The sequence below is a fragment of the Pseudochaenichthys georgianus genome, chromosome 18, assembly GCF_902827115.2.
Source record: "Pseudochaenichthys georgianus chromosome 18, fPseGeo1.2, whole genome shotgun sequence".
Lineage (NCBI taxonomy): Eukaryota > Metazoa > Chordata > Actinopteri > Perciformes > Channichthyidae > Pseudochaenichthys > Pseudochaenichthys georgianus.
In genome coordinates, this window is record NC_047520.1 from 5,264,999 (window position 1) to 5,278,535 (window position 13,537).

Genomic DNA, 13,537 nt, shown 5'->3' on the forward strand with positions numbered 1-13,537 from the left:
CCTCAGGGTGAAGGTCTTGAGAGCAGGCCTCAGGGTGAAGGTCTTGAGAGAAGGCATCAGGGTGAAGGTCTTGAGAGAAGGCCTCAGGGTGAAGGTCTTGAGAGAAGGCATCAGGGTGAAGGTCTTGAGAGCAGGACTCAGGGTGAAGGTCTTGAGAGAAGGCCTCACGGTGAAGGTCTTGAGAGCAGGACTCAGGGTGAAGGTCTTGAGAGAAGGCATCAGGGTGAAGGTCTAGAGAGAAGGCCTCAGGGTGAAGGTCTTAAAAGAAGGCCTCAGGGTGAAGGTCTTGAGAGCAGGCCTCAGGGTGAAGGTCTTGAGAGAAGGCATCAGGGGGAAGGTCTAGAGAGAAGGCCTCAGGGTGAAGGTCTTGAGAGAAGGCATCAGGGTGAAGGTCTTGAGAGAAGGCCTCAGGGCAGTGTTGTAGTCAAGTCACCAATTCACGAGTCCAAGTCACCCTCGAGTCACCACTCTTCGAGTACGAGTCCAAGTCCGAGTTACCCAAGGAGTGTCCAAGTCGAGTCCGAGTCCGAGTCATCATTACCTGTGTTCGAGTCCGAGTCCAATTCCGAGTCACTTAAGAAGAGTCCAAGTCAAGTCCGAGTCACAAGTCTTCATGTATTAATCTTCGTGGATATATGTTTTGAAATGTAGCTGCTCCTCTACATTGCTGTTATCCTGTCTATTGAACTGCTGTGAAGCGAGTTTGGCTACAATTCTTGTAATAGGTGCTATACAAATATAAAGCTTATTTCTAATATTCATATTATTATTATATATAAATAAACTATATTTAAAATGAGTTACCTTTTAGAGAAGTGATTATATTTGTATGCCAATATTTTCCTATCGTAAAGTTTTCGTTTTGCACTTTTATTTTGATAGTAATAAGATTGGGACTCTTATTTTGAAGGAACTTTTACGGGTTAAATCAGTTTACCGATAAAGATTTAGCCCCAGAAAGCACATGGCTACTTAGCATGCAAAATGATGTCATTATGCATGTTAAGTAGCCATGTGCTTTCGTGTTATCGGCTGAATCTTTATTTATTGATTAGATCACGTTACTCTGATGATAGTGTTCAAGACAGCCTTTATGTCTGAACTCGATCCTTAGAGTAATGTGTTACGGAGCCTTCTCTTCTATATTGTTTCCACATAACGAGCATTTTGCTCTTTTCCAATGTGGAAGCAGAATGTGTGAAAGCATACAGCAGGATGCGGGGTGTGTCTGTAGACATCTCTAGACTGGAATAGCGGGGCCCAGTACGTGAACTCGCCATACAGGATAGAGGACATCAGACTCCAGAGAAAATGTGCTCGAGTCCGAGTCCAAGTCGGAGCTTCAATGTACGAGTCGAGTCCGAGTCATCGTGGGGGGGGGGAATTCACGAGTCCGAGTCCGAGTCCAAGTCATCCTGTGCGAGAATTCACGAGTCCAAGTCCGAGTCGCGTCAATCAGTGCGCGAGTCCGAGTCAAGTCACGAGTCCCGAAAATCGGCACTCAAGTCCGACTCGAGTCCGAGTCCAGGACTCGAGTACTCCATCTCTGCCTCAGGGTGAAGGTCTTAAAAGAAGCCCTCAGGGTGAAGGTCTTGAGAGAAGGCCTCAGGGTGAAGGTCTAGAGAGAAGGCCTCAGGGTGAAGGTCTAGAGAGAAGGCCTCAGGGTGAAGGTCTTGAGAGCAGGCATCAGGGTGAAGGTCTAGAGAGAAGGCCTCAGGGTGAAGGTCTAGAGAGAAGGCCTCAGGGTGAAGGTCTTGAGAGCAGGCATCAGGGTGAAGGTCTAGAGAGAAGGCCTCAGGGTGAAGGTCTTGAGAGAAGGCCTCAGGGTGAAGGTCTAGAGAGAAGGCCTCAGGGTGAAGGTCTAGAGAGAAGGCCTCAGGGTGAAGGTCTTGAGAGCAGGCATCAGGGTGAAGGTCTAGAGAGAAGGCCTCAGGGTGAAGGTCTTGAGAGAAGGCCTCAGGGTGAAGGTCTTGAGAGCAGGCATCAGGGTGAAGGTCTAGAGAGAAGGCCTCAGGGTGAAGGTCTTAAAAGAAGCCCTCAGGGTGAAGGTCTTGAGAGAAGGCCTCGGGCTGTAGTGCGATCAGGGCCGCCTTAATGCACGGGCTGACCTGGGCTGAAGCCCAGGGGCCTACGGAGATCAGGGGCCTATCATGAGCCAATAAAAAAGTTTAAAAAAAAAAATTTGATTACAATTTCTTTTTTTTATTTTGGATGTTTTTAAAAAACATTTAAATAAACAAAGTCTTGGCTTTCAGAATATGAAACTTTTATTTCCAAAATCACATGATAAATACATTTGTGAAGCTTGTAAAGGGAAGATGACAGCTCTCACTCGCCACTCACTCCCCCTCCCTCCGGCTGAAATTATGAATGTAAGGCGTATAGTAATCATAGATAACACGGCAGGGTCCGTTACAGTTTGGTTTCAAATAAAAAAAGTCTTGGCTTTCAGAATATTAATCTTGTTTCAGCAAATTCAGATGATAAATACAACGTTGAAGCTTGTAACGGTGTAATTACAAGCAGAGAACGGAGTAACTTGACGTCACAGCAGGCATAACAGCCTGTGTTTCTAGTTCCCCGGGAAACAAACACAATACACACAAACGCAAAAATACACAAACACACACACAAACACACACTCGTGAGCTTCCCCCAGACCACTAATCCAAACGAAAATATCTTCCCTCTAATCAATCAGATCGATGGATTCCAGAGATGTTTCTCAAAAATGATGACTCCGAAACAGTCAGTGGGCACCACTTAACAGCCAATCAGAATGAGAATATGTTTCACATGTGACTTATTCAAATTGCGAGTGATTGAGTGACAGATGAAGGTTGTTTACGAGAAAAAGTTTGAGAAGAAAAAGTTTGAGAGTGGCGCTCGGGAAACTGAGGGAAAAGGAGTTTCGAGACAAGCAGCTATTACAAAACATGTCGAAGCTTACAGGTTATTTAAACCTGTAGGCCAGGATGAGGAGGAAGGACAGGTGAGTTCTGTGCCGAGCGGCAGCGGTGCCGGCCGCGGGGCCTCGGAGCCAAGTAGGCCGTCTGGTTCTGATAGCGATGGAGTAGCGGGAGAGGAAAAACAGACAGGAGGGACATTATCTGTTGGAGGAGATGGGAGGACGACGAGGACTTGCTCCGTGGAGGGGAGCCAACGGCAACCGGACAGATACATGAGGGAGGCCCGATACGTCACTCATCTGGAGGAGAGGACCAGGCGCGTGTAGAGCAGAGTGGAGAAGTGCGATCACAGAGCCTGCCGAGGCTATACATGACTTTCATTTGTTGTTTAAATAGGGGGCCTACAAAACCTATCAGCCCCAGGGCCTGATGGCAGGTTAAGGTGGGCCTGAGTGCGATTACTGAAATATAAAAGCGTTACACTACTCCGTTACCGACAAAAGTAATATTATTACAGTAACGCGTTACTTTGTAAGATGTAATTTTGAGATTGAGGTACAAAAAGTAGAACTACTACTCTCTCCCACACAAGCGTATTTCTAAATAACTTGTTATATATAGTGACTGACGGCTTCAGGCCGGGTAATAGGGCACTTTATTAGCGTGATTGCACAGTATATGTTGTCTGTGGCTGATGAGGGTGTGCACCTGGTGTCCTGTGTGGTCTCCTCCCCCCTCACCTGTGTCTTGTCGTGCTGATTAGAGTGTGTATTTAGGCTCTGTTTCTCTGTCTGTTGAGAGGGCTGGGTGTGTGTGTGAGATCCTTGTGGCTGCAGGATGTGGACAAAGAGAACAGCAGGATTGAGGCGATGAACTTTGTGCCCGTGTTTTTAATAAATGCCCACGCCGGGTTATATCTTTGGACGTTCTGCCTCCTTGCTTGGCCTGGGCCGCTCAACGGTCAGCTTCACAGTGAATTATCATAATTCTTCCATATTGATTGATCCTCTTATCTTGTATGTTGGTACTGTCGGAAGAGTTTTAGTTTTTTTTATATACTGCCAATCAGCTTTTGAATTTTAACAACTATTGCTAGTTATAGTTTGTATTTTTAATTTGAATTGTTTTAAAGTTAACATAGAATTGTAAGCAGAAAATGGAATTTATGGAAGCACAGTACTTGAAATTAATGTACTTTCACCATGACTAGTCAAACAAAATGGACACATGAGACAGGTTGTGTGCAATCACTGCTTTTATTGTTGAAAGACAGATTTATAACAGAACATAGTTGCATCATGATATAGGATATATTTATATACATCGCATAAACCCACTTATATTATATTATAAAGATTTTGACTTTATTTACAAATTAGTACAGAGATTAGACGCTTTAAAATAAACGATTACCTCCACCTATTATGCTTGTATTGTTTAGATCAAGTTGTGTTCGTCAGTGCCTAAATATTATTCCCTTATGCATTTGTGTAATATTAACAATGAATCAAGTTGCATAAGTATAATTTGTCACTCTTAGCGTCAAACACACAGATAATTATTACCTAACTCTTGCAGCGTTTTTACGCTTATTTTGGTTTTCTGACCCGCTAATCACTGTTGGAAAAGTAGCCAGAAACTTTAAAAGTACAAACACTTATGTCTTAAAATACTTCACTAGAAATAAAAGTCAGTTATTTATATTTATATGATATTACACAATGACCCGTTTCAGAACTAGAATTACAAGTCCAGAAGTATTATCAGCTAAATGTACTTCAAGTATCAAAAGTAAAAGTACTTGTTATGCAGAATGGATGTCTTCATTATTATTATTATTATTGTATACTGTTTGTAAGAGTATTTTAGCATTGATACTTGAAATACTGTGTTGATTACTACTACAGTACTGCATTATATCATATCAGCAAATCAAGAGTTTTTATATACACCAAGTAACCAAAAAATAAAAAGTATGATATGTGCCTCTTAAATCTAGTATAGGCATAAAGAAGTGTTAAATGGAAATAGTCAAGTAAAGTGTAATTATGTATTAAAAAAAAGGACTTAATTACAATACTTGAGTAAATGTACTTAGTTACTTTCCACCACTCTCTCATCAAGCGTGTTTCCAGCGTCAGCAGAAAGTGGTTTTCTTCATAAGGTTGTGAGAAACCCACTGTTCTCTACTGCTTATGAACATAGAAGTGCATTGAGCAGCTAAAGAACCAGAAACACGCCCTCAAAAGGTCGTTATTTCATCTTTAAATGACCTTTCCCTTTTTCTACGACATCCTTTGCTTTGTCCATGACAGCATTGTATGACATCTCGACTGCCTCCCCTGGTGTGTTAGCTCCCTCTGCTGCCTTAAGTCCTATCACTCCACCTGCCACTCCCCCTGCTACAGCGAACCCTGCGGCGGTAGCTACAGCTACAACTATTCCAGCAACTCCCAGGCCTCCTCCTCCTCCGCCTACTGCTGCAGTCCCTCTCAAGGCTTTCATCTGTTTCAGGACATTCATGAATCCTCCGGCGCTATGCAGGGCTGTGATCACGAGCCCAACCATAAATGCAAGCCCACAAAAAGCGCCTAACAATGCTCCTGTTGTTGCGCCTGCCAGTTGGATCAACAGCCTCTCAGACACGATGGATTTCGCCTCTTTTCTGATCACTTCCAATGGCACGTTTCCCGACAACGTGTCGTGTTTGATGTACTCCTCCATCACTGTGCAAATGTATTTCTCCACTTCTTGAAACACCTCATTGGTGTAGAAGCTTCCATTGTTGTCCTTCGCCATATTGTCTATTGCGTTGAGCAGCTCCTCCACCTGGACCTGGTTGCTCCTGTATTCTTCCTGCTGGTTGTTCTTCCAGTGTTTATTATCCGTGACATGGCAGCGGCCGCCGCACTTCTTCACCAGATCGCTCAGATTCTTATTCAGTTTGACAAATTCCTCGATGGTCCTCCCTTCAAGCTGTTCGCCGTGTGTGAAGACAATCACTGCATATTTGAAAACATCTTTGGAGAAATACTCGCAGATTTTAGTGATGACAGCCTGCTCGTGCTCTGTGAACTTCTCCACTTTGAGCACGATGAGAAAAGCATGAGGCCCAGGAGCGCACTCTGTGATACACCTCACGATCTCCGGCTTCATGTCCTCTTCCGACTTGCATGCGTCAAAGAAACCAGGAGTGTCGATCAGAGTGAGGCTTCTTCCGTTGACAGATCTGGTTTCTGCTCGACACTTCCCTGTTCCAGAGTTGGGAGTATTGTTTGGGGTGAACACTTCCTCTCCGAATATGGTGTTTCCCAGGTTGCTTTTCCCTGATCCAGTTTTTCCCAGCAGGACAATCCTTGTTGGAGTTGGACCTAAAGACAAAACAATTATGTTCAGGACGCTTTTTTTAGGCTTTTTGGGAAACAGTAACCCAAACATAGTGTGCAGTTTGGTTTAAATAAAAAATGACTACTTAAAGATTACATGAGGTTGCTCATATACAGCTACACGCCCACTCGCACTCTCAGGTCAGCTGATCAGTTGCTCCTGAGGGTGCCAACAACAAAGTCTAAGCGCAGAGGGGACCGTGCTTTCTCTGCTGCCGCCCCTAAACTGTGGAACGACCTGCCCTCGCTCATCAGACAGGCGCCCACACTGTCCGTTTTTAAATCCCGTCTTAAAACCCACCTCTTCTCCTTAGCATTCGAAAGTAGATTGATGCTTTTATTTGCGATCAGTGGTCTATTGTTTTTACTATATGGCTGTTTTTATTTTAATTGTATAATTGTTGCGTTTATTCTGGTTTGATTTGTGTTCGTACCTTTTATGTGATTTTATACTTATTTTATGTTTTGTTTTATATTGTATGTATCTCTCTGTAGAGCACTTTGGTCTGGAGGTTTTAAAGTGCTTAATGAATAACGTTGGATTGGATTGGATGTAAGTGGGGAAACACACTGCATATGTATCTATAACAAGGGGATAAAGTTATCACAGCAGTCAATAAAACGAATACATCTACAGACCTTCACCCTCATTTGCTCCTCTGGGTATTGTCCACAGTAATAACTGTCACATGTCTGATATGTGTAATAGGTAATGTAAAGCGCATTGAGCACTTGGAAAAGCGCTCTAATAAATGTAATGAATTATTATTATTTTATTGTGTGCATAATTTGAAGAAACTAGTCATTTGCTAACAAATGACCTTATGAACACATCTTACCACTAAAGTTTGAGTTTCACAGATGCTTAGTTTAGTTACCAGTAAAGGAAAACATGCCGCAGTACTGAATTCCAATTCTTTGCTTCCTCTGTCATGATATATTTACTCACCTTGTGCATGCTGGCTCATCCTCATTGAGAATCCTTTGATTTGGGAAGCTTCCTGGGCCGACTTGAAGGCCTGCAGAGACAAGGAAGACGAAATGTTTAATATATGTACAGTATATTATATATTTTATATATATATATATATATGTTTAATATATATATATATATATGTTTTAATATATATATATATATATATATATATATATATAAAATGTAAGCTTGTGTTTACTGCTCAATGGTTTAAAAAATACATTATTACACTGATGAACAACAATTGACTGTGAGATGTACATGTCATCCTTTGGTGGGATTTCTAAAAATATTTTTGACACACTAAATAGAGCAAGTTTTTTAGACGATAGTTGCCCTGTTTGCATCGTGTTTAAAGTCAAACTTATATCCATTACCTCCAAAGAGTCTTCGTCTTCGGGGTGGATGACGATGCGGATCAGGAGAGGTTCCGCGCTGGCTCGGTTCTGTTCAAAAGCATAAACTTCCTCCAGGACAACCCTCGCCACCAGGCTGTCAGGGAAACGCAGGGCAATCCCTGCGCCGAGTACAGGCAGGGCAACTGATCCAAACCTGCTATCCTCACAGCAAGTTAGGATGTTGTTAATGCCCATTCTCAGAACCTGAAAAGGACAGACAGTATTATTAAGGCTAAACAAAAGAAATACTGATTCATGGTGTGGGAAACTGAAGAAAAAAGGACAATGCAAAAGACTTCTCTGTTTCACCTCAACTGCAGCTCCATCCGGATCCTCGTTCCATGGAGCGAGGTTGAGGAAAATGACTGCATTAGATTGAAGTCCAGCTCGAGCCTCCACCAGGACTGTGTCACCAGGAATCGTTTCTTCATCCGCTTCCTTTCTAAACCTTGCAGTCAGCTGGTTTCCAAAATGTTGGAACAAAGTGTTTCCAACACGGGTAGAAAGAGGATCATGAAAAACCATGGGCGATACCAGAGCATCCACCTGAGAGGAGAGCAGAAGATGTTTTTTCACATTGAATGTATTACTTATGGTGTTTATATGCATTTACGCTTTAAACATTTTAAGGTTGCGACTATTCCCCCAAAAACCTACTTTTGACGGCTTGTCAGAAACCGTTGTGCTAATCGTCACAAAATTGTATCAAAAACCAGAATTGAAAAATGTTCTTAAAATCCCAGCTTACTCTCTTACCTGTTGGGTCTCGATGGTTCCCTGAATGATCTCTACGCGGACACCCCCTCCAGGAGCTCCAGCAGTGGCTCCTCTTGCTCCATCTTGGCCAGAAGCATCCACCTGGAACCCCAGATCACTTGGTGCCCTGTTTCCAGTACTTGTTTGGTACTTCTCCTCTACTCGGTTATCAATGGGGAGTCTATCTTGAACAAGGGAGTCCAGAATTGGCCCCAGCCTGTTCCTTACCTCAGTCACTTTGCTGCATGGACCTTCCAGCAGCACCATGGGCCGAGAGCAAGATGTTAAAGGATTAAAGGTAACCCCTGAATGATCTAAACCATGGAGCTGCAGAAATGCTGGTAACTCATGCACTAACTCTTCAAAAGGCAGATTGACTACACTTTCCACAATAGACTGATCCAAAATAAACTGTATGACAACTTCATTGAGCTCTTCCACCTCTTTGGTGTGGCCCAGTAAGCACACACTGCTGTCAGAGCCAAACACCACCTGAGCTCTGTGTTGCACTTGGTTCATGTCCTTTGTCTCAGACTTAAGCTTTTCCTGAAGCTCAGATGGCACAGCGGAGCAGTTAGGAACATCAATCTTGACTTCCTTGATCTCACATTGCAGTGCCTTTTCTGTTTCAACAAGAATGTTGTCAGAAAGGGATAGTAGACGTAGCTCTGTGTCTCGTAACTCTACTTCCACCTTGCCAGCAACCCCTAAAAAGTCCCCTATCACACCAGGACCATTATAAGCCTTCTTTAGAAAGGCCAACAAATGTGGGCTCATGTCAGAAACTGTCCTTTCGAACACCAACGTCTCCTGATCAGAGATCCAATCTATAGCTTTAAGAATATCCTCCACAGAACCTTCCAAAAGCAACTGACCTGGAGCTCCCTGCGTCACCTTCACTCCTCGAAAGTCCTTTTGCAAAGTGTGCTCAATCTCTTTCCAGAGGAGGCGGAGCTTAGCATCGCCCAGTCGAAAAATGCAGGTTTGCCTCTCAAGTAAACGTGGCCTTTGTTTACCAAGCAAGGCTTCTACATCCATCAACTTCACCTGAGAACGCTGCCCAACAACAACAGCCATCCCATTCTCGCTGTAGACCTTAACGTCATTGGTGGTCCGAAGAGAGTTCCTGGACTCAAGCAAAGCTACAACTTTGTGAGGGTCCACCTCACAGTGGCACAGGTAGCCATCAAAGAGTTGGTCAACCTCTGCTTTCCAATCTCTAATATCATCAGGTTGGGGGGAAAAGCTCACTAAAACCCTCCCTTCCTCTGGGTACAGCTGAGCAGAGCAAGACAATGAGGCAAGATCTTCCTCTACTCTTTTCCAAGCTGAGGGACATTCCTTTAGGTAACAAAGGAGGAAAGTATTTTGTTGTAGTTCGTATTCTTCACCACTTGATGGAGGGATTGAGACAGGAATCGACTGTGGGCTCTGTGTTGAAAAGAGAAATTCAAATATTGCAGTGGACTGTTGTCATATACATTTAAACACTTTTACTTATATGGTCATATCTACAAATGTAGAAGTAGTAACTACATTAAGTGGGGGACTATAAATAGGAACAAATAATTGTTTTTTGAATTACACATTTGAAATGTTGTGCATACCTGTACCGGAGCTGTCATATTCTTGTTTGGAGAGGATGTGTGAAGGTCAAGGCCGTCTCGGACAGTGAGCACCAGATCCTCCACATTGTGAACAGACTTGTTCAGGACTGCCTGCTGGTCTAAGAAATACAATGTGACATGAGTTATTGTGAGGTTAGAGGGAAATAAGTTCCTTAATTAACAAACAAAGAAAAGATGCATTTTCTTTGATGACACTTGGAAAATAGGGATGAGGGTTGTATTAGTTTTGCTTTATCTTCTATTTTCTTTACCTAAGTACTTACTCTCCTCATTCTCCACCTTCTTTTTATGTTAAAGGCTGAAAGTGAACTATTATTTTGCCATATGAGAAAGTGAAACTTGAACTTAATATATAATAATATGTGTATATTTTGTAGATGTATGTCTTAACTATGACATGGTAACACGTTTTGTTTAAATATCAGGTTTATGTTTGAATGTTTTCTTATTTAATGTGTTTTTAATTGTAATGTAGGAATCAATTTGAACTTTCTACAGGACACTTGTTTCCCCGTAGTAGAGAATAGAATAACTTTACTTTAACTTGATCCCGCTCCAACTGTGTTCCAATAATACAGTATCTCAACATGACTGATAATGACAACAATATAATATAGTTCGAGGCGTAAAGTTCCTAAGTACATTTACTCAAGTACTGTACTTAGGTAACATTTTGAGGTACATGAGTATCTCCATTTCCAGATACTTTGTACCTCTACATTTCACAGGTACATTGTGTACTTTTACTACATTACATTTATTAAATACTATAGTTACTTTACAGATTTGGATGAATGATTTGAAATAGAATCAGTCTTAAATCAGACTTTAGTTACACCGGGAGTAAATTCACAAGCTACCCTGGCTGCAGTATACAAATTCATTAAAACTAGCAGCAGCTTCACCAGCTATGAGATCACTTTAATGCATCAATAATTATATTCAAGACATATCATATATATTATTCTGAAATGGACCAATCTGCATAATTATTACTTATTAGTACTTTAAGTATATTCTGATACTAACACTTGTCATTTTACTTGAGTAACATTTTAAATGCAGGACTTTGACTGTAACAGAGTATTCCTACACTCTGGTACTTCTACTTCTACTCAAGTAAATGATCCGAGTACTTCTCCCACCTCTGATATAGACAATATAGACAACAGCTGGTTCTGATTTAATAGCCAGCTGGTCCAGAGTTCAAATATGAATTGTAAACGGTTTTTTCAGATGATTACTGCTCCAAATTGTTCATATAGGTATGAATCCTTTTAACAACGTTCAACATATTCGGACGCGCACGCGCACCAACCTCATCATGGCAGAAGTCATAAAGGTCTTAAGTTTCACTTTCGGGAAAATGAAGCTATGGGGTTTCCCTGCTTACCTTCGGATCTTGGAATCAATGTTGAATCCGTGTGATCATATTATATGAGTCATATTATATGTGACATATGTTTACTCTCGACAGTAAATATTATTTTATTATAAAGGCAAATCAAATTAAATCAATGAGTTGACGCAGTTATGGACTATGTTATAGTTTAAACATAGGCTGCTTCTAACAGAACAGACATCTAACAGTTATATATCATTGAAAACATCACTGATACTGTAAGCATTGTGTTTGTCTCATGGCCTACCTTTCTGATTTTTAAAAGAAATGCTGTAGATTTGATCGGTCACTTTCTGCAGAGATCCGCAGTCTCCTCCGCCTGATCTGCGCCGAACACGGAAATAATTCTCTATTTTCTTCATCTGATCCTGAAGAAGGCTCTGGCACTCAAAGAAAACCGGGTATTGGTCAAAATCATCCATAGTTCACCCTGTGGTGAAGAAACACATCTGGAGCGTCAGATTTGTGAGGCAGTGTTTTTAATGTCTGCAGCTGGTGGACACACTGCGCCCCTAGTGGCTGCCACCCTGCAGTGGAAGAGAAAACAAGGATTATGTAATACTAAACATGAAGAAAAAACTGACAGAATAATTAATTATTTGAAAAAGAATACAACAAATCTGAACAAAACGCACTTTTTGTTTGGGGTCTATACATACAATACAAATAAAAAAATACAAATAAAATAAATACTATTTGAAAACTAACCTACTTTTTTTCTAGTACTAGTAATAAATAGTAAAGTTGTACCTGCCCTTTGCCACAGATTAGACCTAAAAGCATTTCTATCAAACTAAATAAATATGTATTTATGTTTTGTGTGATATAATGGTGCATGCATGACAAAAAGGGTTCCTCTTGTTTGTCATAATGTCATTCACAGACATAGAAATGTACAGTTTGTTATCAGTGATAATGTGTTCAGTTACACACCGAGAGGTATCAGAGCAAACGCTGTTACATAAATGCAAATACCTTGGGATGTTTGAAGGAAGTGCTACATAAAAAGTGCTGATAACAACAATCACACTATAACGCATAGAAAATAAATTGTGTAGCTGAGGACCCCACAGTGAAGTAATGCTTGATTTGTGTAGATTTCTGAGACGTGTCGTCAGTCAAAACATGTTTGAAATAAGCTAGAACATATTAGTTTAGATATCAGAACAAAAAACTATTTTACGCAGATGGTCTCCAGGACTCCACATAGATCTGGCTTGAGACATTTGTGCAGATACGTTGCATATTACCTTGAAACATAACCAACGTTTGTCGTCTAAGACTAGGTACATTATCTTATCTCAAGTGTCACCTGACACCGTGATTATGACGGGCCGAAGTCCTGTTACAGAGCAGCTGATCGTCTCTCTTGTTTTTCTTTTTTAAAGTGTTTTGCTTTAATGTACTTTGCTAGCCCACACGAAAGGCCAGCAAAGGCCACAATACACTCGAGGGCTGTGTCATTTGTGTGTCTAGACAGCTGTATATCTTCCAACATTCAGAGATATGATCTGCTGTGCCAAAGATGAGTTATAAATAGCACGATGTTCTAACCCTCTCTAGTCATCATATTACTAAGTTTCATATTGCCAGTGAAACATTGCTATTCAGTCTTATTTGAATGCTCCAATTTGCTTTTTCTTATCTCTGTTATAGTTCAAATTTGCCAGAACATTGCTGTCTTTTATTTGGACTCAAACTCTTAAAGGGACAGTACTTACACAACAGACGGTGCTTGTTCAACTGGGTGCTTTCTGCATGCTGAACCGCAGCCAATACAAATACATATCACGAGATGGAAACTCCCAAATAAATACCTCATCTATTAATCCGTGGATAATAGAACCACTTCTCTTACAAATACAAAACACTTATAAACTGATTTATTATAAAAAATGATATGATCTAACATGTATGGCATATACCCAGAACTTTTTATTTTCAAGTCTTAAGGGATGAAACATTTCTCCTGCTCTGTTGAGAACACCTTCTTTGGTGTCCAGTAGCCTACTCTTGGGGGTGTTTGTGATCCCTGACTCTCCGACCTCAGCCTCTTTGTATGGAACCGGTACAGGGTGACAT

At 41.3% G+C, this 13,537-nt stretch overlaps 1 protein-coding gene across 1 annotated transcript; it reads right to left on the bottom strand.

Moving 5' to 3' along the window:
- Positions 1-4,146: 4,146 nt before the first annotated feature.
- On the bottom strand, positions 4,147-11,982 carry LOC117463607 (uncharacterized). Its single transcript, XM_034105935.1, has 7 exons — positions 11,703-11,982; positions 10,033-10,151; positions 8,426-9,856; positions 7,979-8,215; positions 7,649-7,873; positions 7,245-7,314; positions 4,147-6,280 (listed from the first exon to the last, which is right to left on the bottom strand). Exons 1-7 carry the CDS (start codon positions 11,875-11,877, stop codon positions 5,163-5,165), a joined length of 3,375 nt encoding a protein of 1,124 aa, XP_033961826.1. The 5' UTR covers positions 11,878-11,982; the 3' UTR covers positions 4,147-5,162.
- Between the last annotated feature and the right edge of the window lie 1,555 nt (positions 11,983-13,537).